At 29.6% G+C, this 27500-nt stretch overlaps 1 protein-coding gene across 1 annotated transcript in view; it reads right to left on the bottom strand.

The window, feature by feature from the left end:
- Positions 1-27500, bottom strand: part of VGlut (Vesicular glutamate transporter) — a 75184-nt gene that overhangs the window by 9903 nt on the left and 37781 nt on the right. The window contains exons 4-5 of the mRNA XM_088270110.1: positions 7221-7476; positions 1102-1335 (exon numbers count right to left, since the gene is read on the bottom strand). Of these exons, the coding sequence (XP_088126236.1) occupies positions 1102-1335; positions 7221-7476 (490 nt within the window). The remainder of the gene's footprint in view (positions 1-1101; positions 1336-7220; positions 7477-27500) is intronic.

Below are 27500 nucleotides of genomic sequence, written 5' to 3'. Positions count from 1 at the left end.
AAATTTTTGGATCGGGGGAACGAAACAGTATTAGTTACAAGGACATCGTGACAGAAATGAATAATCGAATTTTAAATTGGTATCATCAGTACTGAAGCACGTTTGTGTTGGTCTGTCCTTTAACGGATGTAAGTATTATATTATACAAGGGAACAAGAATTTGCAACGTTTAATTTTGATCGAATTCACATGGTATTATTTGACATGTTAACGATCAAAGGATATCTGTTGGAAAGAATACTAAATAAATATATTACTATTCAAGTATGCCAGTGTAAAAATATCAGAAACATCGGTAGTTAAAAGTTTTATTTTTAACTCTTTTACAATATATTATACATGTACATAAAATTTTTCGCCTTGTGTCTATTACTTGCATTCAATGATGCATAAGGCACTGAATTGACTTATTCGTTACTTAAGTGCTGTATAGTATACACAGTATAAAAATACATTGTTATTTACATCCTAAGATCAAAATTACCGAATTTATTGGATTTGAAGAAATTACTTTCGAAGTCTGTAAGGTAGGAATTATAATCTCGAATGCAATACAGTGATCAGCGAAATTACTATTTACGTAAAGAATTCACGTTTTGACATCTCTATATATCTAGATGAAGAATAATATAGAAGCCTAGGTATTTATAGATTAGTGATCAGGGATTTGGACACATCCAAATGTTGTACAAATTAAAATAAAAAATCATGAAAAGAGCGAATTGGAAAAAAATGAAATTGTATATCCATCCTAAAAATATAAACCCATTCCACTTATTCAAGAAATAACTTTTCTTGTTATTGCATTTAACAATAAACTGTACAAAAATACACACGTAAACGAGTGGAGGCTTAGTATAAAGAAGTCCAAATAACACAAAAAAAGATCTCAGAAACGCATGGCTTGTGCGTAGGTAATTGTTTAATAAAATTATTTATTAAACATTTTAATTAAAATTTTAACAATGCGTACAAATATTAATCAAACTACGAGTACGTACATTTTTGAAGAACGAAAAATTATTTATAATATTTTGCGTAGTAAGCGATTTCAAGGATTCGGTGAAATACGTTTACTGACAACTTTAAGGTTCCACTTACTTCGACGAGTCCCTGCATGACCCTGATGATGATGAGCACGAAGGGGTGGAGGATCTTGGCTCCGGGCACCAGGAGGTTGAGGAAGGCGGAGCAGGCGATGGCGGTGCCGAAAATCCGGTTGGCCGGGTACAGGGAGGCCAGGAACCCTCCGGGAATCTGGGTCACGAGGTAGCCCCAGAAGAAGGAAGAATCCACGGCACTCTCTATCCCGACGGTCCAGTTGAACTTCATCGTCTGACAAATGTAAAAATATAATAAATTACCTAGTGTTATGTTCAACGGTTGCCTCTTTTAATCAAGGCATCATCTATAAAATTTAATCTATATAAATAAATATGTAAACGTTTGTAAGTTTTTTTATATATTTATTTTTTAATTTCTATACATTTATTTAAATCACAATTTACACATATTTAGAACTTTATTTTGCAGTTACCACCAAGCCACCTTGTGTGTCTTGTCGGTGGAGTTCTTTTCTAATACATTTTTTATTATTTTTAACGATTTTAACCTAATATAGACACAAAAAAGAGAAAAAATTAAGAATATAAACATTTTACAATTTTCATAAAATTAACTCTTGATCATTTACCAATTCCTTTATTTTGCCTTTGTTCCATATTTTATTTTGACCTCTAACATTCGTCGGCAACAAATTAAAAATGTTCGAAACGATATATTACAGTGTTCGACTCCCATATTTACTGTTGATCTTGGGACTATCAAACCTTCGTTGTGTGTAAATCGTGTTTCATGGTTGAAATTGAGAATTTTTTTATTATATATATTTAAAAAAAGGAGCAACCCTCAAAGCCCCTACTTTGAGAGGCTTGTCTGCAGGTAGGATAGTAAGAATAGAGAAGGCAAATGTGAAAAATACATCACAAACTCCCAGACCAATTGAAAATAAATCTTTCTTGAACTCATTTCGCAATTGACGGGAGTCGAACTCGCGACGTCAGTTTCGCAGTCGAGCGTCTACCCAACTACACCACGGTGACTGTCAAAATCCTAAATACGAATATAAATAAGTTATGTACCAATTGCTTTTACGATTCAACTCACTGCATTCGAATACGCCTGTGTTTTATATACTATACACCTGTGACAGGTAAAAAAAAAAATACCGAAATGGCAGAGCCATCTCTTGCACGTGACAGCAACACACACAAAATTAAACATTTCTCACGGTGAACAGTTATAACACTTAGCTTTTTCTACGTTTTAGAATGCATCGTTGTTTGATTAATTTTATTTTATATTTTCATACCTTCACAAACAAAGCAAAGTTAAACATAAAAGAAATGTGTGTTTTCATTCTTTTTTCTTTTTTATTTAATCCATTTGTAATGAATGTGTTTCACTGAGATATTGGATAAGTACATGCACTAACGAAATTACAGTTCATATATATGGTATATCATATTAACTAGATATGCATTGCAGGGTTAATTTTTTATACACATTATTAGTTATACCATACATAAGTTTTATTTGTGAGTCTCCTATGACTTTTTTTACATCTTATCATATTCTAACTTAATACATCGTAGTAAAAATTACTGTGATGATTCATATTAATTTAAAAGAATCATATCAGTACTTGACGTCGCGACGTCATAATTTCGTCGTTACTACCAACGTTAATCGATCAATGCTCTAGATTTCTTTAAGGCCGTAATAATATTAAAATATTGTAGTCTTAAAATATGAGGAAAGACTATTAATTTATTTTTTCATCACAGCCGTTAATATTTTATGGATGCAAAGATTCGCTTTTATTAAGAGCTAACTACGGCGTCAGTAGATAACTCTCCCCTAGTTGAAGGGCCAGTCCACCCTTTATTCATTCCTTTCGTGGGGTGTTCTTGGGTTGGAAGGGAGCCGAGGGGGGCGAGGAGGGAGGAGAACTGTTTGCGGGCGTTTCGCTTAGTTGGGACATCAATGCAATCAGAATTACAAAACAGTCGCCGAGGGATCCCTTTACCATAATGTTTTTGAAGCCTAAGGTGTATATTACAAACAAGTCAGATATTATGTGTCTGACTTAATTTATATTATGATGCAACATTAAAAGATATGTGTAATATAATAAAAACATAAATGTGGTAAGGTTTATTGTTAAAATATGTTTAACACATTTTAAGGCTTAATACAATATTTTAAAAATTATAAGTTACGTATAAAAAATATGAAAATTTTTCGGTAGGCAATAGTCTATTTTCAATAGACGTATGCAATTTTGATTTTGCCTAAAATTTTTAATATATCATTTATATATTAATCGTGAGATATTTTTTTTTTTTATTATTATTATGAAATAAAAGTGATATTCGTGAGATAAATTTTAATAACTATATTTTTTCAAAATAGTGTAATGTCAAATTTGTTATATTTGGCGTAATTAAAATAACAAAATTCGACGCTTCCTATTAATTTTTAAAAAAATATAAATTAAACAATATATTTCTTTAAAAACTGCAAGATCTGTTTTTGTAAAATTGAAAAATAGAGCTACAAAATTAAAAAAAAAACGATTTAAAAAAAAACCTAGCCGCAACAAGAATTTTCATAAATATTTATTCTCTGGATTAACAAAATAGAAAAACAATTTTTTTATTCATATATATGGTACATATCCGTGCGTATATCAAAATGATACATAAAAAATAAGACATAATACATTTATTATTTACTCGTATTTGTAATTGCTTCGCTTCTACAACATTTTTAACTTTACCAGTTAACATAACATTTACCCATTATAACAATCCCATTAACCGTTTATAAAGTTAATAAATTATTCATTATGCTAACTCAAAACTATATATCTTGTTCGGTTAAATCTTTACAATTCACCGCGCTTCACAGTCAATAACCACCGACCGTAACGATGGTAGTGAGTATTCGCACACCCCTCAAGTGACAAGGTCCCTCTGGGGAGAGAAAGGGATAAGGGAGGACACAGTTGTACAGTTCTACAAAAAAAGGAGTGGTACCTATTAAAAGAAATATGTATATATATCCAATGTTCGCTTACAATGAAATAGACTTGTCTAAAGATAACCGTCGAACAAGGATTCTTTGATATTCTAGCACATATTATTTTTCTTCTTCTTTCTTCTAACCCTTATCCACACCCAATGGTACTGAGAGCACTGCATTGTATTGACGCAGTGTTATCTTTATCGTTACTTGCATGAAGGCAAGGTGATCACTCATGCTTTTCAGGGACCAGTCCAGGGTAATATTAAATAAACATAATAGTGTAAAATCAGTAATATGTATTTTCACCGCCCCCACCCTCTGGGAATCGAACCCGGGATCTCCAGCACGGTACCGAAACACGGTAATCATTGCACCACGGAGGCGGACGAAATACAATTTGAAATATATTTTGTCTTACCTTATTTTATCAATGGGAAAAAAACCGTTAGGTAAGTCTTCCTTTATTATAGAAAAAATACATTTAATGTTTTAAAGATGACTGCTGGAAAAGTCCATTGGTTGTGTAATCAGATTTTTAAGAGGAATTCTATTGTAATTTAAAGAAATACTTGTTTATGATTTCAACACCGATTATTATACAAATAAATATATTAGATAGAACAATAGCGGCGATTAGTATTTGATTTTAAAAAAATGCATATTAAAAAATAAATATAAATGCTAGGGAGAAAAATTTCCAGAATTTTTAGATTAAATTTACTATTTACCCTGGATAATCAAGTTTTATTTTTTTAATTTAAATTTAAGACAGCAACAAATCTGAAATAAGTTATATAAAATCAAAATATTGAATTTAATAATAATACTTCTCTATTAAAATTACTTTGTACTAAAAAAGGATTAAACTTTGGAATTTAAATCCAGTGGGACCATAAATATATATTAAGGTACACTTGTATGATTCTAGACATAGTCCTACAGCCCCAGCCTCACCCCTTTCGACCGTCCCTAACAGTCGGCGGTAAAAACGACCGGAGAAAAGCTGATTAAAAGAGGAACGAGCAAATTTATGACGTGGACATTAATTGCTTATCCTTTTTGCTGATCAAGTTGTATATGAAATAATGGTTTGTTTCGTTATTATTCTCTCTCTATGTCCGCCTCCGTAGTGTAATGGTCAGCACGCTCGGCTACCGTTCTGGAGGTCCCGGGTTCGATTCCCAGAAGGGGGTCTAATAAATATAAGTGATTTTTTCACTTTGATATTTATGCAATATTACCCTGGACTGGTACCTGAAGTGGAGGGCTGATCACCTTTCCTTCATAGGTTAGCGGTCAAGATAACACTGCGTTTAAATGATGCAGTGCCCTATGCACCATTGGGTTGCGGATAAGGGTTTGTATATGCCTTTTGAATTGCTTTCCGAATATTTTTATTATTATTTTTGTAGTAGTAGTAGTAGTGAAACCCTTATCCGTACCTCAATGCTGCATAGGGCACTGCGTCATTTAAACGCAGTGTTATCTTGACCGTTTACACATGAAGGAAAGGTGATCAACCCTCCGCTTCAAGTACCAACCAGTCCAAGGTAATATTGAATAAATATTATAGTGAAAAAATCAGTCGTATTTATTTGACCCCCCTTGGGAATCGATCCCCCAGGACCTCCAGAACGGTAGCCGAGCATGCTGACCATTACACTACGGAGGCGGACAATTATTTTTGAATAATGTAAATAATTTATCTGGCACATATAGCACTATGAATTAGATATAGGTTTTTAGACGGTGCAGTAATTTTCTAAAGTTGTCTGTTTAAGATAGGTCCATAGATCTTTTTTAAATAATCTCAATACCCGGCTTCATTTTAGGTCTTCACTTCCTTCTCTTTGGTCTGCTTTATACTCTTTTGCTTTCTATTTTTTCGTTTAAAATAATACAGATTATGTCGTCATGTTGCGATATATTCTGTAAGTCTCATATGTAAAATACAAATAAAAATATCAGTTTCAACAACTCTATCTCCCCGTTATATAGAATAATTCGTAATCTCTCAATCTAACCGTTATATAGACTTAATCGTGCCTATATTACTTCATAATATTGACGCGGCGTAATCATTATTCACATGGGGGAAACCCTTCGGGTACCATTCCAGGTTAATATTAAATAAATATTTTAGTCAATAATCACTCAAACACAAAAAAAAAATTTTGACTACCCCTTGAAATCGAATCCGAGACCTCCTGCACGGTAGCAAACTCTTTAACCATTACACTACGGAGGCGGACAAAACGATTATAAGGTGAAAAATATCAGATTAGCTCTAGGTGTTAGGAAAATGTATTATTTTGCAAACTTAATGAAATCCTACTGTTCCATTTCTAAAAGTAAATTAGTCTTTTTACAAAACTGTAAATTTATGGCTTTTTTTATAAGTCTAACTTTAACCCCTTGGTTCGCAGAAGTCTGGAAACTATTTTTAAATAAATAAAATATGCAATTCGATTTGTCATTTTTTTTGGCTGTAAATGAGAAAATAAGTCCTAGTGACACCCCAAGAGGTGGCAGCATAAGTATTGTAGTTAATTTGAATTTTTTGAAGTAATTGTTTCATAGCCATAGTATATGATTGAAATAGCCATATATTTTATGTTATGTTATTTCAACTTCATATACAGAAAGTAATTAAATACATTGGTGGGCTTATTGCTTAAAAGCAATATTTTCCAACCTACCAAACACAGACTAGTGATATTGATCAAAACGTTTGATACCATATGTCGGTAGTGTAAAGGCAAAGGGGTATATCTGTCAAATTCTTCATCTTCTAAGTTTGTTCCACAAAATGTCTAAAATAGTGTATTCCATAATCTGACGAAAGGATATAGCTGTAGTTGCCATACTAATATATTTTTTTAAAGATATGTACATATTAAAATACATTAAACAAATTAGTTATTTAATTTCACAAGTTTGTTTATGCTCTCCTGTAAAATTTGGTCTGAGACAGATATACCCCTTTGCCTTTACACTACCGATATAGCTGTCTGCAATTAGAGGGTAGATAGTACTTGAACATTAAAAAAACATAAATTACAAAATATATGGATAGGTATGGTAGGAAATTATTCCCATAGTACTACTTTAAGGGTTAACATAGCTCTCACCTCGTTGGATGACATGAGTTTGGCCATGCCCATGTTGCACCGCATCCCGAAGGAGATCATGAAGCCGACACAGGTGAGCACGGCGATGGTGAACCGCTTGGAGAGGCAGGGGCACTCGGCCTTGACGTAGCGGTCGATGTGGCGCAGCGGGGGCCGCTCGGGCGAGGGCAGCGACTCTGGCGAGCCGGCGCCCCCGCCGAACGTCTTCTCATAGCCCGGCTTCTGATCGAACTCGAACTCTTCGTATTGGGGATTGCTGGGAATGAAAGAAAATCACCCTTAGTCTCTGTGATAATATCCTGAAGAGGCTTCTCCGCAAGTAAAAAAGAATAAATATTTTTAATTTATCAATTTCAAACACAGATTTTTAGGGTTGAGTATTGACACAAATTTAAAATTTTAAACTTTTGTCAATAGTTTCGTCTTGTTAGGGCAGTAGTTTGATAATGCCCTGACACGGCAAAACAATATATATATATATATATATATATATATATATGTGTGTGTGTGTGTGTGTATATAAATATATTTTATTTTTATGTTAACAAAAAAATTATATATAAATAGAAATCAGTTTTTTATTTTAATATTTTAAAAAATATTTATTTTTCTTAACTTTAAAGGGGCCACCCTTTTGCATTTGGTAAGAATAGAACCAACAAAGTCAATTTTTCTCCGTCATTTTTTTAATAATTAAAATTCACAATACTTGGAGTGTTAACTCGATGGTAACTCATTTTGATCTTAGAAATATTGATCCAAATCCAAGCAAATGTCAATAATCAAATATTTGATTCGCTTGTAAAAAAATACTTAGTCGTTAATGTTATTGACATTATTTTAATTTTTTAAAAATGTCGGTGAAGCTGGTATGCTTAAATAAATAAAAACATCCATCTAATCGTAATTTGCATACCGATCTAGTTCAATTGTTTAAAATAGCAAATCAAAAATTGTATGTACTTCCATAAATACCCCATAATTTGTACGTGGGCCTATCTTGGTATATTATCTACTTTTATAGTTATAGTAAATATTTCTATGACAATTTTATACCCGTTTTATTTGGTTATCTAATCAGTAATTATTCGACATTAATGACATCAGTACAGTACGCTATAGTTAAATGACACGAAATGCATTAGTTACATTTATGAATGGTATTTATTTTAGCGTGTCAACCCTTACACACCAATTGCTGATTTAATAGATTAAATGAATATCGTGTGTAAAATTTATTTTAAAAATAAAAGTCTACAATTATTTTAAAAAGTATTACAGACATTATGTACATTTAATATCAATCCGATATATAATGAGAAAATAATGAACGAAACTTAAAAAAAGTTTATATTCAGAAATATTAAAAAAAAATAATCGCTTGCAAATACCACTTAGTAAGTTTGACTTCATTACACACAACTAATTTTAAAAAAAAACACTGTTGTTTTTATTGACCGGTGATTACAAACACAGTTTTTGTAATCACATGTTGATCAAAATAGCTGTAGTTTTCGAGTGTAAGAAATGAAACTCAATTTGTGGTATTACACAAATGTTTAATTTTTAAAGTAATCTACATCTCATCTCACAAAATTAATACCAAATCAATTAATAATATATTTAAAAAGTAAAAATGTATGGTATATATTGTGTTTTCAAAAGTGTTTTGACCTTGATTTTCATAAAAGATCCTGCGATGTTTTCCGGATCATTTATATTTCAATATTTAAATAATTCAATGAAAAATAAAAAAGGTCGAACGATAAAATACAAAAGATATTCTTAAAAATATTTTTATTATTATTAAATAAAGAAACCGTCTGTTTTCTAACGCAGTTTTTACTTGTAACAAATTTAAAACTCCCTCTATATGAACAGATTTATTTTCGATACGGTTTAGAAATAACTTTATAAAAAACATCCCTCGAGCGTGTATTGTGTCGTGGGGTGACATCCCCATCCAACATTCAAGTAATGGCGGCCTTTTGTTGCGCTAATGCCTCGGCCATCCTTCGGCTGTAATTTTAGAAATTTAACATCGTTTTAGGGAATCATGCCGTGTTGTTTGGGGGAGGTTTTCTGTTTTACCATTGGAGACTTCTGATGGTGGACATAATGTAATCAGCGCGGCCACTAATGTATTGTGGGGTATAAATTACTGGAAAACCTTTTAGTGCACATCATGTTTTTATTATTTTTCTAAATTCCGGTGAGCTTAATTTTTTCAAGTCTATGTTTTTGATACGTCGCAATACTACCCGTTAAATATTTATGTTTAATAAAACTGTTTCCGAAATAAAAATATCATTATCTTCATGTTGTTAATTACGGATTAAATATTTTACTGAAATTTTTAATATCCAAAACATATCATTCCATACAACATTTTTTTTTAAAACAATCTTAAGTCAATTAGATTTGAATTAGATTCAAATAAAAACCCTTTTATTTTATGTTCAAAAATCATTTTATTATTTTCAGATTAAGTTGTATGTATGCAAATCATTTTTGGTGTGTCTTCTTTATTAACTGAATTGTAAAGAAAACATTTTTTAATACTTTCAATAAATTGCTTTTTTTTCATTTTGGATACATATTTTACTATGCCATCCTGTAACTCTAGATAAAATATGAGTATTTCACAATTAATTTTGTTAAAAATAAGTAGAATTTTGCAGACGTTAAATTTTTTTTTTTTATTTTACAAAATTTAATTAATATAAACATTCGTGCGCAGACATTATAAAGATATCTACCAGAATAAGAATAAGTGTGGCACGAAGTAGGAGGGAAGATAGAGAGGGAGCCTTACAATATGCACTCCAAAGGCGGGAGGCGCCTTGCTTATGAATAACTCCCCAGTTAAAACGTTGCAGGCCCGAACCAAGAATTAAACATAATTTTATTAAACAATTATATGCTAATTATCAAACAGATATGCAAACTAAATTAATTTGATGGCAACGAATTATATCCTCTTATGCATTTTGCATTTTTTTGCTTGTAGGTTAACTTATATAAATTAAGGTTAACTTATAAATATTGCGGTAGGTGCATTTCAAGTGAATAAGATTGAAAATAAGACATTTGGAAATGACTTACTTCCAAATAACTTCACATCATTTATAATAAATCAGTGTAAAAATTGAGAATAAGCATCTTTCGTTTTTTAGGAATAATCCGAAAAATCTTTTTTATCTTCGAAAATAAGTCTTTCTTGAATTAATTTTGTGTTTGGCGAGAATCGACCCGTGACGCTATTTTCGCAGTCAAGCGTCTACCCAACTACGCCACGGCGCTTGAAATATTAATAATAATCTAAATTATTAATATTTTTCCACAAATTATAACACTTTTTTTCAAACAAATATTTTTATGTTCTGTATGTCTTAATTCTGGTATAAGTACAATATTTCGTTTTAAGATATAATGTGCTGTTTCGAATTCAACCCTGGGAGGAAAACAGGCGGAAGTGACATCAAGAGGCTACCGCGATATTGCTTTCAGTTTCCTCCCTTACTCCACCACCCTACCCCTCATGGCCTAAATAATGTGTATTATACAGGACACGGTGTCTTGTAACTAATGGTACATTTGATCTTAATTCCAATTTAATTATGGTGACAATGAAAACAAACTTATTAAATGTTGGTTTAGTAATCAATCAAATATTTAGAGCTTGAAATAATTAAGAAAATAAAAAATTAATTAGCGTGATTTATTTTAACCTCGAAAGGCTTGTATAAATTCCCAGTGGCCTATATTTCGCAACACCGAGTGCCCTATGCATTCCATCTATAATCCTTTTAACCAATTTTTATTTCACTTTCTTAATATTTACGAAGTAATTTGCATAAATCGTTTCGATTGAAGCCTAAATACAGCTTCCGAAAATTTAATAATGTGGTTGTCAATCAAAGGTAGAATGGTGAATGTTACATAGTACATAACCTGATTACTTAAGACAACCAATTACACATTAAGGACCTTGTAAACACCCAGACTTCCATCACCTTTTTAAAATATGTGTTTTGAGATATCAATAAATAAAAACCTCTATAAATCTTCATTGTTTTACTCACGAAAATGTGTGCAATAAAGCACATATTTATTCGCATCATTTTCTAAAAATGTTATATTATTTCTTTATTTTCTACCATTTTCAATAAATAAAAAACTAGCTTATTCTTCATGGTTTTACCCGCGAAAATGTGTGCAGTAAATAAATCACATTTTCTTTTGCATAATTTTCTCGAGCTGCCTGGAATTATGCGACACCGCGTGCGACCACCTACCCTAGTACTTTCCAGGGTATTCTCCCCGCTCACTAGATTGGGAGTGCGATGCCTTTGTCATATTCGTTCTGAATAATTGGCGTTTACAGAAAACACTTGTTGGATGGCCTCGCAGATACGAGTACTAGCGCCGTACATCTGCTCGGGGACTTGAGATTTTCCGTAATTAATATAACCATTCAGATTCGATCAGACTCTATGCATTATTTTGTATTTGCGTGAGAAACAAAGACCTTGCTTGTCAAAGACAATCGGCGCATAATATAGGTTCTATTATAGAATCATACCTTTGTTATTGAAATATCGTCAACCTTGTAATCAAAATTAATCTTTATATTTATTTATGTAAATGTATTTTATATAAATGTATACATACCATGTATAAATACCATATACATGTATGAATACCATATACAATTTATTTGGAGAAAGTGAATCCTTTTAAACTGCGTTTTCCTGACAATATTGATGAATTTTTTATACTAGTTGATTTGAATTAAAAAATTTAAGGTAAACCGTTTTAAAACAATTAACTTAACTTACTAACTAACCATCATGTCGTTTCCCGTAGGAGTAGGCAGAAATAATAGATTGACACTAATCTTTCTTTGAAAATAATTTTTGCCTCTTGAATATTCATCCATCTTCTCCTATATAACTGCCGATTATTCAGACTTCTGACCTGACCACTTTCGAGCATTTTAAATATTTGATCACGCCAAGTTTTTTTCTATCTTCCCTGGTTCAATGATCATATATTTTGTTTAAAAAATATATGAAATGATAAAAAATATTTATAAAATTAATTTAAACTAGTGAATTTTTAATGATTAAATCACGTGAATAAATTATAAACTTATGTATTTATTAATTTATTTTAAGGAATATTTTTTTACATTAGAAATCCACAGATGTATTAAACTAAAGTACATTTTTTTTATTTCTTGGTGTATTTTTTTGTGTATTTTTTTTAATTGATTTATACATATTTTTACTGCTTTGCCAGATTAGGTAAGATAGTTCTAATCAAAGCCAGACAATATTTAGATTTTGGTAAGAATTAAACATATTATAAGAAACACTATAAATCAACTAGAAAAATGATTACTTATCATTTTATTTTGGGCGACGTTTATGAACATGAATGGTCTAGATTAATTAAAAAATATTTAAAAATTGTACTGTATTTTATTTCAAAACATAGTAAAATTAAAAATGTTTATCTTTTTTTAATCAATAAAACTTTTGGATAGTTCAATTACTTTTTGCTTTTTTATACTTAGTATGCAGAAAAAATGTTTTGATCTTAAAAAACATGCCGGATGTAAACATTTTATATTTCAATCATACCTATTTTCCATTGATGTATCTTTGAAAAAATGCACATATCTTATTTATCTCATAAAATTAAGTAAGGAACAAAATTCCCCGCTGCAATAAATATTTGATCTCATGTTCCAGAGTGTCACAGTCCATAATAATGGTTCCGCGTTATGGCATCGCTTTATCATAAAGAATACCATCATTAAAGTGTCCCCGATACACGGCGCATTGGAAGCGCGACGCGTCGCCTGATTTACTGCCTTCGGGTCCGAAATGGCTGCCTGCTCGTCCTGGCCGCCTTATTCCTTACGCATTACTGGTGCCTCTTGCTCGCGAGACTTATGACTATGGAACCTGAGAATCGCCTTGTTAGAGGTTTTTATTTATAGCCAGATTTATTTTATGTCCGCGGGGGATTTGCCAAGTGAATTGAGAAGCTCAACTCGACGGGAGACAGTTACCTTTTAGATTTCATCACCGGGCAAATATATGTAGTGGAGATGTGCTACTGCGGTTATTATGGCAACTGGACTCAAATTTTATTTTCTTTCTTCAATTTTTTAAAAATAAATATTACCAGGAAAACAGAAGTATTCACTTATAAACATGGCATATGACAGAGACGCGCTGTCGTAGTTGGATTAACTCTCGTCTGTAAAACTGGAGTCTTAGGTCCAACTCCAGCAAACTACAAAATATTGTTTATTTAAAAAAATGAAAAATGCAATACTTGTTAAAGAAAACCTGATTTTACTTTTGTGAACTATAGAACTATAGGTAGTATACATTAGTTTTAAAATTAAAAAATTGAAACATAAAATATGTATATAAATAAATATATATATATATATATATATATATATATATATATATATATATATATATATATATATATATATATATATATATAAATACATATTTATATATATATATATATATATATATATATATATATATATATATATATATATATATATATATATATATATATATATATATATATATATATATATATATATATATATATATATATATATATAAATACATATTTATATATATATATATATATATATATATATATATATATATATATATATATATATATATTTATATATATATATATATATATATATTTATATATATATATATATATATATATATATATATATATATATATATATATATATATATATATAAATATATATATATATATATATTTTTATTTTTTAATTTTTTTTTTTTTTTTTTTATACATATATTTATAAAATATAGGAGGAAGACCGAGAAAAACTTGGCACGATCAGGTATGTTCAAATACTTGAAAGCGGTCAGGTTAGGAGTCGAAACAATCGGCGGGTGCGTATGAGGAGATGCACGAACGTGGAAGAGGCGAGGAATGTTTGCTAAAACAGAGTGGTGTGGCGTTTTATTATCTCTGCCCACCCCTGCGGGGAAGCGGCGTGATGGTTAGTTAGTTTATAAATAAAACATTGTAGAATGAGAAAACATTATTTAAAACTAACATTCGTTTATTTACTGTCAATAATGAATACGTCAGATAACATTTGGAATGATTTTTATTTCCTGTTAGGATCGTTCGGGGGAATTGGGGGGAGGTCGGTTCGCGTTCCGTATCGGCGATCCCCTAATCTCGCAGAGAGAGAGTATCGCACGTCCGAGGGATATTCAATACGCCGTTTTATTACCTAACCTAATGCCCCACAACTGGTTGTGTCATCGATCCGCACGGCTCCGCGCTACCCCCTGTCGAGCGATCAATTATTATAAACTTGATACGGATTAAACAAGCAATCAAATAATTTTGTGTATAATTTATATCTGAAGCACTAACTTTGTGAATTTATTCAAATTAAATTCTGTTTTAAAATCATTTTAAATATTTTATTATAACTTAATTATAATGTCTACCAGTTGAGAAGCTAACCTCTTCTTTTTCAAGACTGATTAATACTGATTATTACTGAAAAAGGAGCGATTATATTCCTAACCGGTAAACATTATAACTTAATAATAATGTCTACCGGTATTGAAGCTAACCGGTTCCTTATAAGTATTAATCAGTCTTGATAAAGAAGCAGAAAGTTTCTAAACCGGTAGACATTATAATAACGTTCTAATAAAATATTTAAAGTGATTTCTTGAATGTTTTTCGCAGATACTTTGTGGTACATTTTATAAACTTTATATAAAGTAAAACAAATTTGTTTTAACCACTTGTTATTGGTACACTTTTTCCAACCGGTTTCAACAAGAATCTTGTCATCATCAGGGTTTATGTACTAATTCTAAAATGTTTGAAATACTCATAGTTAGGTTATAGTTAATTACCCTTACCTTACCAAAAAGTGTTCCAATAAAAAGTGGTAATACAAAGTTGTTTTATTTAATAATGTTAATTTAAAGTGATTTCAAAACAAAGTTAGATTTTAATTATCTGATAATTTAGATTGAACATTTTTGAGATGTCAACATCACTGATGGAGAATATAAAAGTATGAGTATTTGCACGCCTTGTCATAGGCTGGTTAAGTGATTACTTTATACATGTGTAATATTCACCACTCTACCCATGATTGATAACTACACTATTAGAGCGTAGGAGCGAAGAATTTGCGAATGAATTATTTAAAAAGTACGACACAATTGTAAGTTCAACTGGAAATCAAGATTTATTTGGTTTAAACATTAAATAAAACACTTGTTTACTTTACAGCTTTATTCTATGCGGCGTGATGGTTGGTTAGTTACAGTTAAGTTTTTTTTTAGTTTTTTTTACTTTACAGTTTATTAATGTTAACAAGATTAGTAATGAGAACAATACTCGGCTTGTATTTTCATCTGTTGATGAGAATACCTATATTACTTGAAACAAGTCGTCTTTACAATAGTTAAATCAAACAAAATACTGTATATATATTTATACACAAACACATATACTTACAAATACATTATTATATTGCTTCTTGTATCTATGTAAGTTGGATAGTTTAAAAAACTATCTTTATTAAAACCACGATTTAAATAAATATATATTTATTGCTTCTTTAGACAGCATCATTATTTTTTTTTCATTTTTAAATAAACCTGATTATACAACTTTAAAAAATACTTTAGCCTCATTAATGAAACCAAAGAAAAAGTCAAAGTTTGATCCAGATAAAGTAGTTGGTCCTTTTTTAATTAAACTTTCCCACTTTACTTTTCTTCACGAGCTTTTCCTTTGTCATTCCGAAGAACCCTCCATTTGCAATTGAAATGAGAACTTTTTTCTTTATTTAATTTCCTTCGGCAGTAAATATCAATTAGAATAGGTGAGAGGGAAGCTTTGCACTTTGGATGAATATTAAATCTACGGTCGGGTGTAAAGTTTCAAAGGTTTACACTCTTGGTATAGATTATCCACATATCGGGTATCAAGAAAACTATCGAAGAAAGATCAACCTAGTGAGGTAATAAAAATATGTATTGTTCCAAAGTAGTTTTTGTTTAAAACTACATTTAATATTGATCACATAAAATATGTTAAAAATAAAAAATACATTTTAATACGAAGTGTAAAAAATAAACGTTTATTTTTAAATTACTTTTTTTACGACTCGTACGTATACAATATTGAAAATTTTAGACTTAAATAAGTTTTTAAAGTGCAGGTATTTTAAGTGCTCTTACCACTATCCCAATACTCCGTTTCTTTCCCACTATTTCACCTTCATTTCTTTCTCCGTATATCAATAATGTCTTTTACCTTTATCTCCTTCACCAACGTCATTTTAAAAGCTTTAAATATGTTACACTTCTAGATCCAAGAAACCGAATAAATTGAAATGTAATTGACGATTAAGTTAATACCGTATCGATCTGTGGAGCACTATTTATTGAAGATAAAAAGATCTGTTAAATTTTCAATTTTTTCATTTAATATTGAGTACTAAGCGTATTTATAGATCAATAAAAAATATAATGGTCGGATTAAATGTTAAAACTTCATACGTTAATCTATTTTGAGCACTGCACAAAATTATTTAAAATTAAAAGTGAATTTTATAAATCCTTCAAATGTTTTTATTGATAAAAATGTTAACAAAAAACATTTAATTATTTTTATGTTTGAAATGAATATGAATGAATCATTCGAGATATTTATGCAATTAATTAATTTATATTTTAATTATGGCAGTTAGAAATTAAAACTCCATATACTTAAAAAACTCCATATGTTATACAAGATAATTAAAAGGGAATTTTATATTCTTAATGTGTGTTTTTTTTTAAACGTTTCTAAAAGCATTAAATTATTATATTTTTGATCAGGGTACGAATGAATCATTTGAAATATTTTTATAACTAATTAATTTTTTATAATATGTTTTTCATATAAATACAGAGTAATTTTTTGCCATAAGAAATGTAAAAATAACAAATTAATTTAATTGCTGTCATTTTTACATGGAATGGGATTGCATTACAATTTGTTTATGTAATACAACAAGTATCCACCCTCGTATAAAGGTGGTGGGCTGAGAAGGCTAAATCCAACAGGTTGTTAGAACCGCGTGATAGCACCCCAGGGGATGGGGAGAAACGGAATATTTGTATAACATTCACAGGTAATGAAGGTTGAGGGTAACGTCGGATGTATTTAAGGGTTGATAATTATTTTAAATACTTGAATATTTAACTGAGCGTGTAGCTAACTAGTAAACTGTTAGGTAGATATACTCGTGTATCAAACAAAAAATATCATTTCGACGAATCACCTACTATATTTAATTGAAATCATTAGATCACTTTAATATGAAATGATTAAAATCATTTAATATTAATTTTGTTTGTACCTACATGTGTAATGTTTCTTTGAAAATGATTTTGATAATTTTTTGATCCAATGAAATATTTGTAATACCAAATTCAATTAAACAAGAATTGTAACTTACAGTATCCATTGCCACATTTTTCCTAAAGGCACTTTTTTGTTAGCGTGAAATAACAATTTAACTACGAATTTGTACAAGTAATGTAGATTTATATTCACTGAATCAGTCTTTATTACCGCGAAATCGAATGACAGGGAACATTTTACTCAATAAAAGTCAATTTGGTCTCACCGGCGTAGACCTCGTAGCGAATAGTAGAGGCGGACGGGCGGCGTAGAGGAGTCTACCCCGAACACTGGTCGTAGCGCATCCACCGAGGCGAATACAGCCTCATACATAAAACAGTGATGCTCCATATTCTATTAACCTTATTCAAGATTTAATTTCACTTTGAAAAAAACTAAGAACATAAATAGACTTACTATCCATCTAAATAACGTAATTTAAGTGATTTTACTGTATAAAAAATTACTCATATGTTCTTATCTATGTTTGTATGATTATTTTATAAAATTAGATATTTTCTTATTTTAAAAGTATTAAAGTTATTATATAGATATTATTTTAATTTTTCATAAAGTTATCAAAAATACAACACCATTTTGAAAACTATTAAAAACATTGATTAAGTAAATTATGCTCTCTATTTTCCTAACAACTACTAGGATATTTTTTTTTCTTAAAACAAGCTTTAACGTAATATTTTAACCCTTACGATATTACCTGATTATAGAAATTACCGTAATAACAATCAATAAAAAAATAATAAAAAAAAACATTAAATAACAAATATATAAAATAATTCCCTTAAAAATATACTTTATATGCTAAATGGTTGTATTCTCATTGACGTTACTAAAACTTGACCACGTATCATAATCTTTTTAACAATACTACATAATTCAAACGAATTTAAAAAAATATCGTAAAACAAAATTACCACAAACACACAGAGATTTTTAAAAATATATATATTTTGACCAGTAAACGTTTTATTTATATATATATATATATATATATATATATATATATATATATATATATATATATATATATATATATATATATATATATATATATATATATATATATATATATATATATATATATATATATATATATATATATATATATATATATATATATATATATATATATATATATATATATATATATATATATATATATATATATATATATATATATATATATATATAAATATATATATATTTATATATTTTTATATATATATATATATATATATATATATATATATATATATATATATATATATATATATATATATATATATATATATATATATATATATATATATATATATATATATATATATACATAATAGAAAATATTAAGTAATAAATTAAATTGATTATAATTTTTGAAATAGCCCTTAAATTTAATAACACCGTCTTCAGACCACATTCCTGTTCGAAATTAATGTTCCGTTGAGGCGACCAGACGATTCCCCGATGACGTCCCCAACCCTCCTGTCTAGTTGCTAAGCGCCGATCAATGGAAATTCTACGGTGAATGAGCTTGCAGCGATCTGCCATTAACGAGCCCATATCAACTTATTTTGTATGGAATATACAACTTTTCAGCCGTGTAGCCAAATGGGGTAGTTTTATAAAGGACCAGAGTTGTACGTAGGATGGTTTCCTTTTTATACAAAGACATCTTCTAACTGCACAATAGAAGGCCTACGAATATTATATTATCAGCTAAAATAAAATGTTTTTTCATAGTAACACTCTTTATCGACTACAGTTCTAAACGAACAGGATACAACCCTATATGAATAACCAACGTTTTTAATAGTTATTATGTATGAAATAATGAATTTAAAATAAAAAATAATAATAAAAGAAACCTTTTTAATTTACGCGTTACACGTAGAAAGTAGAAGAAAACCATTCTTACTAATATATTACAGAAACAATAATTACAAACTTAATTTGTTTGCAAAGAATAATTGGTTTTATAATTTGATCCTTAAAGTTTTGAAAGTGTTGTTTTTATTTATTTTTTGTTAATTTTTGCTCCAAAAATATTTAAAAAAAAATAACGTTACATTTAAAAATAACTTATTTATATTATATGTCAATTTATCCAACAGATTTGTTTAAAGTATATTGAATTGTAATTTACCTCTATCTGCGCAAAATTCAAAACTTATCATTAGGTGAAAATTAACGTTTGCCCCTAAAATAAAACCCATTATCCTTTGTTAAAATTATTTTTTCGTTCAATATACAATCTATTTTATGTATAAAGTAAAGATAGTTTGAGATTTTTCTCCTTTTACTTTATGACTAAGTTACGTGTGATATTCAGTAGAGTTGAGTACGTGAGAGAAAGATTCCTTCTAGAAAGAAAGGTATAAAAGGTTATCCTTTTCTAGCGAGAGTTCACTTAGTACTGTCAGATAATAAATGCTCCCTACCAGACACGTGGTTCCTCTCACTCTGACCTGTTGCTGTCTTCATATGTGTACGTGCGAATTGGTCCAACGAACACAGGTTCATTACATTTGAAAATGTTATTTTATATAATTACATCAATAGTAAAAATATAGAGTATTTTACAACAAACAAAAAAAATTCCATCGCATCGTATTTTTTTATTGTTTAACTCCTGATAATTTGCATATTTTTTATCATTATCGTATTGCTGTTACAATTTGATTTTTCTTATTTTAATATATGGTTAATTACATTTATTGCTTCGGCACTTTGTGGTAAACCCTATCCATTTTTTGTTTGAGTTTTACTTAGTAAATACCACTATTTCTTAAAATCTATTGTGACACGTATTTCGATGCATTCCACATAATTTTCAAACTCTGTTATTTGTTTTCAAATACAGTGTTTGAAAATGATGCGGAACGTATTGAAACAAGGGTCACAATAGATTTAAAAAATAGTGGTATTTACTAAGTAAAATTTAAACAAAAATAAACAGTGAATTTTCTTAATTTCACTTCGGTGTGCGCTCTGTCCATTCTTTTAACTTATTAATTTAATCAATTATAAATCCTACTATATTTATTTATATTCCTACTATGCTATTTTATTCAAGCCTTTGTATCAAAATTTTATTTTCAATTTGAGCAATATGTCTAAACTTTAAGAATCAATCGAATAATTCACGATAATCTATGAAATCTGATTGGATCTTTGATTAATGTCTGTAGATCTTTTTCAGTGAACGATAAATAATTAAAGGATTTTTTTATTGAGTCATGGTGCATGTATTTTTTTAATACCATGATTATATACAAATTTTAGGCGTTATCTTTCACATAAGAGAAAGTATTTAAATCGTTATTTGTGATTCTATAATACACATAAATAAATAAATATATTTTCTGGTCTTACTCGGAAATTAAAATATATATTTTGAGTATCGAAAATGAGCCTTAAAATTACAACACTTCAAAAATGAGCTTCGAAAAATGGTAAAATAATTATAACTCAATAATTAAGTAATTAAAATAAATATTATCCATGGGATGTGATATTTAATCATATCTTAAAATTATTTGAATTATAATTTTAATAATATCGAAAAACAAATTCAGGTCCATTTGAAGTTAATTGAAATATGTGTTGCATAAAAGTACAAAATAATTTACTACTTTCAACCTTCAATTGAGTACCTCTAGGCATCAGAAAGAAACTTCTTGTTGGGTCAGCTATAAACCACCCTCTCAAACAGGTTTAATCAAATTTTAATGATATTGTGCAAGTTTCCCTCCGGTATTGCATTTCCTTGAAGTAGGGCATATGACTTTAAGTAACTTGACAAGCTCATGCAAGTTCTAAAATTGGAAGGACTTTAAATAGATAGTAAGTAATAATTGCTGTATAACATAGTTCACTTTGTAATACTGTGGATTTTAATTGAATTGAATAAGTCCTCGTCTCTCCAGTGATAGTGGTTCAAAGATTGATGTTCAGTTACTTCACTGTATTAAAAAATGTTACAAACTTAAAATTATGAACATACCAATGCAGAAAAAAATCTACATACCTTAGTGGGGTGTTTAAAATAGAGATATCAACAGTTAATTAAAATTGTGAAATTCTACACTCAGGAAGAACAAATGGTCTGTGTTACTATTATTTACGTAATTGTAAGGTACACATACATTTTTTATGCTTGAAATGTGTGTAAAATTTGTGACAAAGATATGCCTAAAACGAACAATGATGTTTACAATAATGTTTAATTTGCATTCACATCCTTTGACTGACGTAATTCAAGTTATCTTATCTTAAATTCTTTTGCGATCATTCCTGCAATAGGAAACGATTGAAAATGAAAAATTAGGTTGGATATCTTGTATACAATGGTGATTTAATAATATTTAAAATCAAACAAATGAAATATTAATACTAATATTTACATGTATGAAATTTTCTTGCTTTAAAAATATATGTACAGTAAAAAATAATATGTGTTCAAATTCAAATTTTTCATTTTAAAAATTACAGTAATATAGATAACGTTTCACAAAGTACCATCAATTGTCTCTATTGCATGACTTCCATCAAAAAGTGTTTAATCATTAACGTGTCATTCATACCGATCCATAAGAGTAGTTGAAAAATATATAGTATCAAAATATTTGACATTTAGTATTGTGGAAAAGTAACGTTCAATATTTTCATTTTTTTACTTATCTCGTGCTCTCGTGAGAATACTCGCAATCCAGAATGGAGAAACTAGAAGGGCGGTACATAATGATATGAGTGCTCCCATAAATCTAAGACTGTGGGTAGTTGCGCGTTATTCGGGACGGTTCAAGTACGTGAGAAGGTTCTAAGTGATGTAGAAAGATGCAATACGGTGTCGACTAAAGTAGCGTTTTCTCCTGAATCAACTGTAGATTTAAAAGTCTCGCATTCTACTATATAAGCTAGCTTTAAAAATATCCTGATTTATATAATTAATCTTCTTCTTAACCTTACTCGTACCCAATGGTGCGTAGGGCACTTCATCGTATTGACGTAGTGTTATCTTAATCGTTACTTACATGAATGCAAGGTGATCACTCCTGCATTTCGGTGACCAGTCCAGGGTAATATTAAATAAATTATTAAGAGTTGTTTTTTTATTTAAATTAAAAAAAAAACATGCAAATTTTTACTCTAAAAAATTCAGATATATTTTTGAAATAATCCAGATTTGAAGTATTTAAACTGAACCCGAAATGTAAAGAATATCGAAATAATTTTGATACTTTTAACGTATTTTCTCCCCAACGCTAACGGAGTGAAAGAGCACTGACTTTCTATGGTTTCACAATAAAGATTTTGCCTTAGTCTGTTGAACCCTATTTGGGAAATGAGGTTTACTTATCAAGGAAATGGACCTTCTATCTAACTATCGTTCGAACACACAATGAAAGTCTTTGTAGCCTTGAGAACCGATTGAATCTCACTATTATAGTCAAAGAGCATTCGGTAATTGTAATTAAATACGTGATTTATCACAGGAATAACGAAAATGGGAAGCGTATTTTAAAATTTAAAATAAATAAAATAAAAAAAACTAGGGAATGGATAATTTTATTACTTAATACTGTGTATGATTATAATATTACATACAATTAATTTTCTTGAAATTTTAATTACGAGAAACATATTTTTTTTATTTAATGTATTTACATTTTTATTTTTAACATAATACATTTGAATCATTTATACATTTGAAAAAACTTTTATATTTCGATTCGCTGTGCCTCTCCATAAAAGAGACTGTGCTCTTGTGCTTGGAGAGGGACTTACACTCGTGGTTTAATGTTATAAAATAAAAGATATAATAGTTTTTTTTGTATATTTTTTCAAGATTTAAATGTATAGAACTTTAATTTTTTTCTTAAGTATTTTTATATGATCAATTTTTTTATTTCTTTAGGGAGTTTATTGAAATGTTTGATAGCCAAATATTTGAAATTTTGCTGAAATTGCTTGGTGTTGCATTTTGGAGTAGAAAAATCGTTTGAGAATCTGGATGATAAATTTTTTGTTAAATTTAAATAGTTGTCACCCTTTAGTGTTTAAAAAATTACGGTTTTTTTATAAATGGATTCTATATTTGGGACTTGAAATTTTTTAAATAATAATTTTGTTGGATTAATGTTTTTTTTCAAAATAACTTTAATTACGGTTTTCTGTGCTATTTTCACTGAGTTAAACATCATTAGAAAAATCATTAGTTAGTTATAATTGTGTTTTACTAAACATGTATACACACAAAAGTTACTTTTAAGACTTTTAAAGTTACGGATGTAAACGGTCGTAAAATATCTGAGACTTTCATACTTAAATAAAGCCATTGTCAAAATGTATGACTTACTATTACAATGAGAATTCAGTAGAAACTGTTAAAGTTGTTCTAGTTCTACAAAGAAAAGGTTTCCTAGACAATGACAGATAATTTTGCAGTGAAATTTTAAGAAACGTTATTTTTTACTCTTACAAGTAGGTACATAAGTATATACGTATAAGATTTTTAAAATCTAAAATATACTCGTGTAGTATGCATATGTCTGCTTCTGTAGTGTGATGATCAGCACGCTTGGCTACCGTATTGGAGGTCCTGGATTTGATTCTCAGGAGGGGGGTAAGCTCAAGCTAGAGTAATTTTTTCACTCTAATATTAATTAAATATTTCCTTGGACTGGTACCTAAAGCGGAGGACTGATCATCTTTCTTTTATGGGTTAACGATCAAGACAACCCTGCATTTATATGATGCCGTACCCTATGCACCATCGAGTGCGGATAAGGGTTTAAAAATTTTGAAGAAGTATGCATTTGTGTTTACTTATTTACATATTATTTTCAAACCCTCATCCGAACCCGATGGTGGATAGGGCACTGCATCACATAAACGCAGTGTTATTTTGATAGTTAACACACGAAGGAAAGGTAATCAGCCCTGCACTTCAGGTACTAGTCCAGGGTAATATTGAATAAATATTAGAATGAAAAAATCAGTCATATTTATTTGACCCCCCCCGCCTGAATCGAACCTGAGACCTCCAGAACGGTAACCGAGCATGCTAACCATTACACTACGAAGGCCGACAAAATTAATTTAATTTAATTATAAATATATGATATTAATTACAATTCAAAATTTTCAAATTCTTTTTCTGCCCCCCTTGGGAATCGAACCTGGGACCTCCAGCACGGTAGCTAAACGCGCTAACCATTACACCACGGAGGCGGACATTTTATTTTAATGAATAAAAATAAAGTTAAATATTAAAAAAGATAAATATTTTATTTTGATAAAATATACCCTTTTTTAGACACAAAAAATCTAGTTACTTAAAAAATACTTTCATTTTCCGAATGACGTTGTATCGTTTCTATACCCTTCCCCTCGCTTCTGTAATAAAGCTTCATGTGCTATTCTCCCTTCAGTAGCCGTCACGGTTTTTGGTTTTTCGCCCCATTCTCTTTTTACGCTTGGGGCTTTGATTTTTACTACTGACAGATTCACGGAGCATTTGTATCCGTGATGTTTAAAAATGTTGCATAATAAAACATAGCCATAAAGCACTATTACAGTCGATTCATTTTATATTAAAAACATTCAAATTAATTCAATTTATTTAAATTTCATAAATTAACAAAAACCATTTATTACCTAATACAAAATGAAAAATTTAATTCGGTAGATTATTTTGTTTTAATAAAAGTTAAATATTTTAATATATGTATGTAAATAAAAAAAATCTATCCTCATCCAATCTGGTTAAACAGCTCGTTATTGAAAAACGACGGAAGTTATGGCAGTATGAGCTACAGCCTAGAAACCACGTATTTACGACGGGCAGAGAGGATGGAACGCCACATTCGTCTGTCCTGACAAACACTTCTAGTTTTCTTTACATTCATACATCTACTCATACATGCCCTCTAATTTTCACACATTGCTCTGAAGGAAGGCATTTTAATGGCAATCACTCTGCACTCACCTTTTATTTTATATTTTTTTGTTTCATTTTTACACATCTCATCTCTTTGTAGTAATGTCTATTAATTTTTTTGTATGTTTTACTTGGTAAATACCAATATTTCATAAAATATATTGTGACACTTGTTTCGACGCATTACGTATCAAAGTGTTCGAAAATGACGCAAAATGCATGGAAACACGTGTCTCAGCAGATTTTTAAAATAGTGGTATTTACCAAGTAAAACTTATAATTAAAAATGATAAATTTACTCGTAACTAATGTGTTTTGTTCCACGGATGCAGGAACCTAAGTCGATCAGACATTCCTAATATCCATCCCGCCAAGAGGTCGACTTCCATTTAGTGTATGACAAATTTGCTAACTTTTAGCGGCAGCACTCAATTTCCCCTTCATATTTCTCCCCTGATCACTTCACACCGCCCCCCGCACGAGCCAGCCGTGGCAGCCCTAAAAGCCACGCTATTTCCATGTTCCGAACTCTACAAATGGGAAACCCATTTAAATACGCAACTCAATTTCAATTCTTCTGAATGCAAAGCTTTGTAAAATGTTTCCGTGCTGTGACAACATTGCCGGGACTGTATTTGCGTTTAGGGTTAGTTTCAGGGAAGGTGGCCGAATTTAAAGGGAGTAATTAACAGGTTTTAATGAGGTTTGCGAATTAAAGGGTGTGCGACTTATTTGGTTACAGTGTAAATACATTAGTTACCTGATGCGACGGATTAGTAAATATACACATCTTCTCTCTTCTCTGGTTTCAATCCTAGGATTGGTTTGCAGCAATTTCCTCTATTCTTCTTCATAATAGTACCAAAATAAATTGAAATTTCGCAATAAAATAATTACAAACGTTGAGCTTTTAATTTTTCGTATGAATGATAAAAATGGTTTTCAGTTAGAGGTTCAGTACATTTAGGTGCATGCCTTGTCGCCAAAACAATTTTACTATTGAACTCTTTGAAAAATTTCTTAAGGAATGTGAACTTTTTTTTTAAGAATTAAATATCTTGTTGAAAAAAACTTGTTTGTAGATATCAATAAATAAAATTTAACATTTATTTAATATTAAATTATCGAATTATATTTTTAATGGAATTATTTCAGTACATAGTATGGAGAGTTTATTTAACAATAATAGTTAAAATACTTTTTCATTAATTGATTCGACAGTCTTTTTGCAGTAAAAAATAAGGTATTTACTAAGTTAAACTTAAATAAAAATATGAAAAATTTGAAATAATAATGCAGATATTAAAAATAACAAGCAAAAACCTTGAAAATTCTTAGTGACAGCAGATGTCAAGAAGCACGCTGTCTACGGTGAACAGTATTTATGTTTTGTTCAATAGATGGCACTCCCATTGCATTCAAAAATAATATAACGTTTTAACCAGACACGTGAACATAAAAAATACAGGATATAATTCGAATACAAATTTTTGTCAAAATTTCAAAGCAATCCGTAAATTACTTTAAGAGATTAAGATGTTAAGCGAGAAAAAAATAAAGTTCAGTAAGATAAAAACACGCACGTATTTTAATGCAACTTTGTTTCAAAATTTCAAAGTAATCGGTTTATAAGGTAAACAGATTCAAAATTTTGAACAAACAAATATATGCATTATTCAGATTATCCTAAGATTTACTTTCAAAACGAATTTGAGAAATGAAATGAGAACACGTGTTCCATAAATCGATGTTATTTGAAGAAAGTTTAGCCGAACCCTTCGTTAAGCTATCCAGAA

This window comes from Brachycentrus maculatus, unplaced genomic scaffold (genome assembly GCF_059751285.1).
Source record: "Brachycentrus maculatus isolate JH-2025_06_01 unplaced genomic scaffold, ASM5975128v1 h1tg000372l, whole genome shotgun sequence".
Taxonomy (NCBI): Eukaryota; Metazoa; Arthropoda; class Insecta; order Trichoptera; family Brachycentridae; genus Brachycentrus; species Brachycentrus maculatus.
The sequence above is the reverse complement of the archived record's forward strand: the minus strand, read 5'-3'. Positions and strand labels throughout refer to the sequence as shown.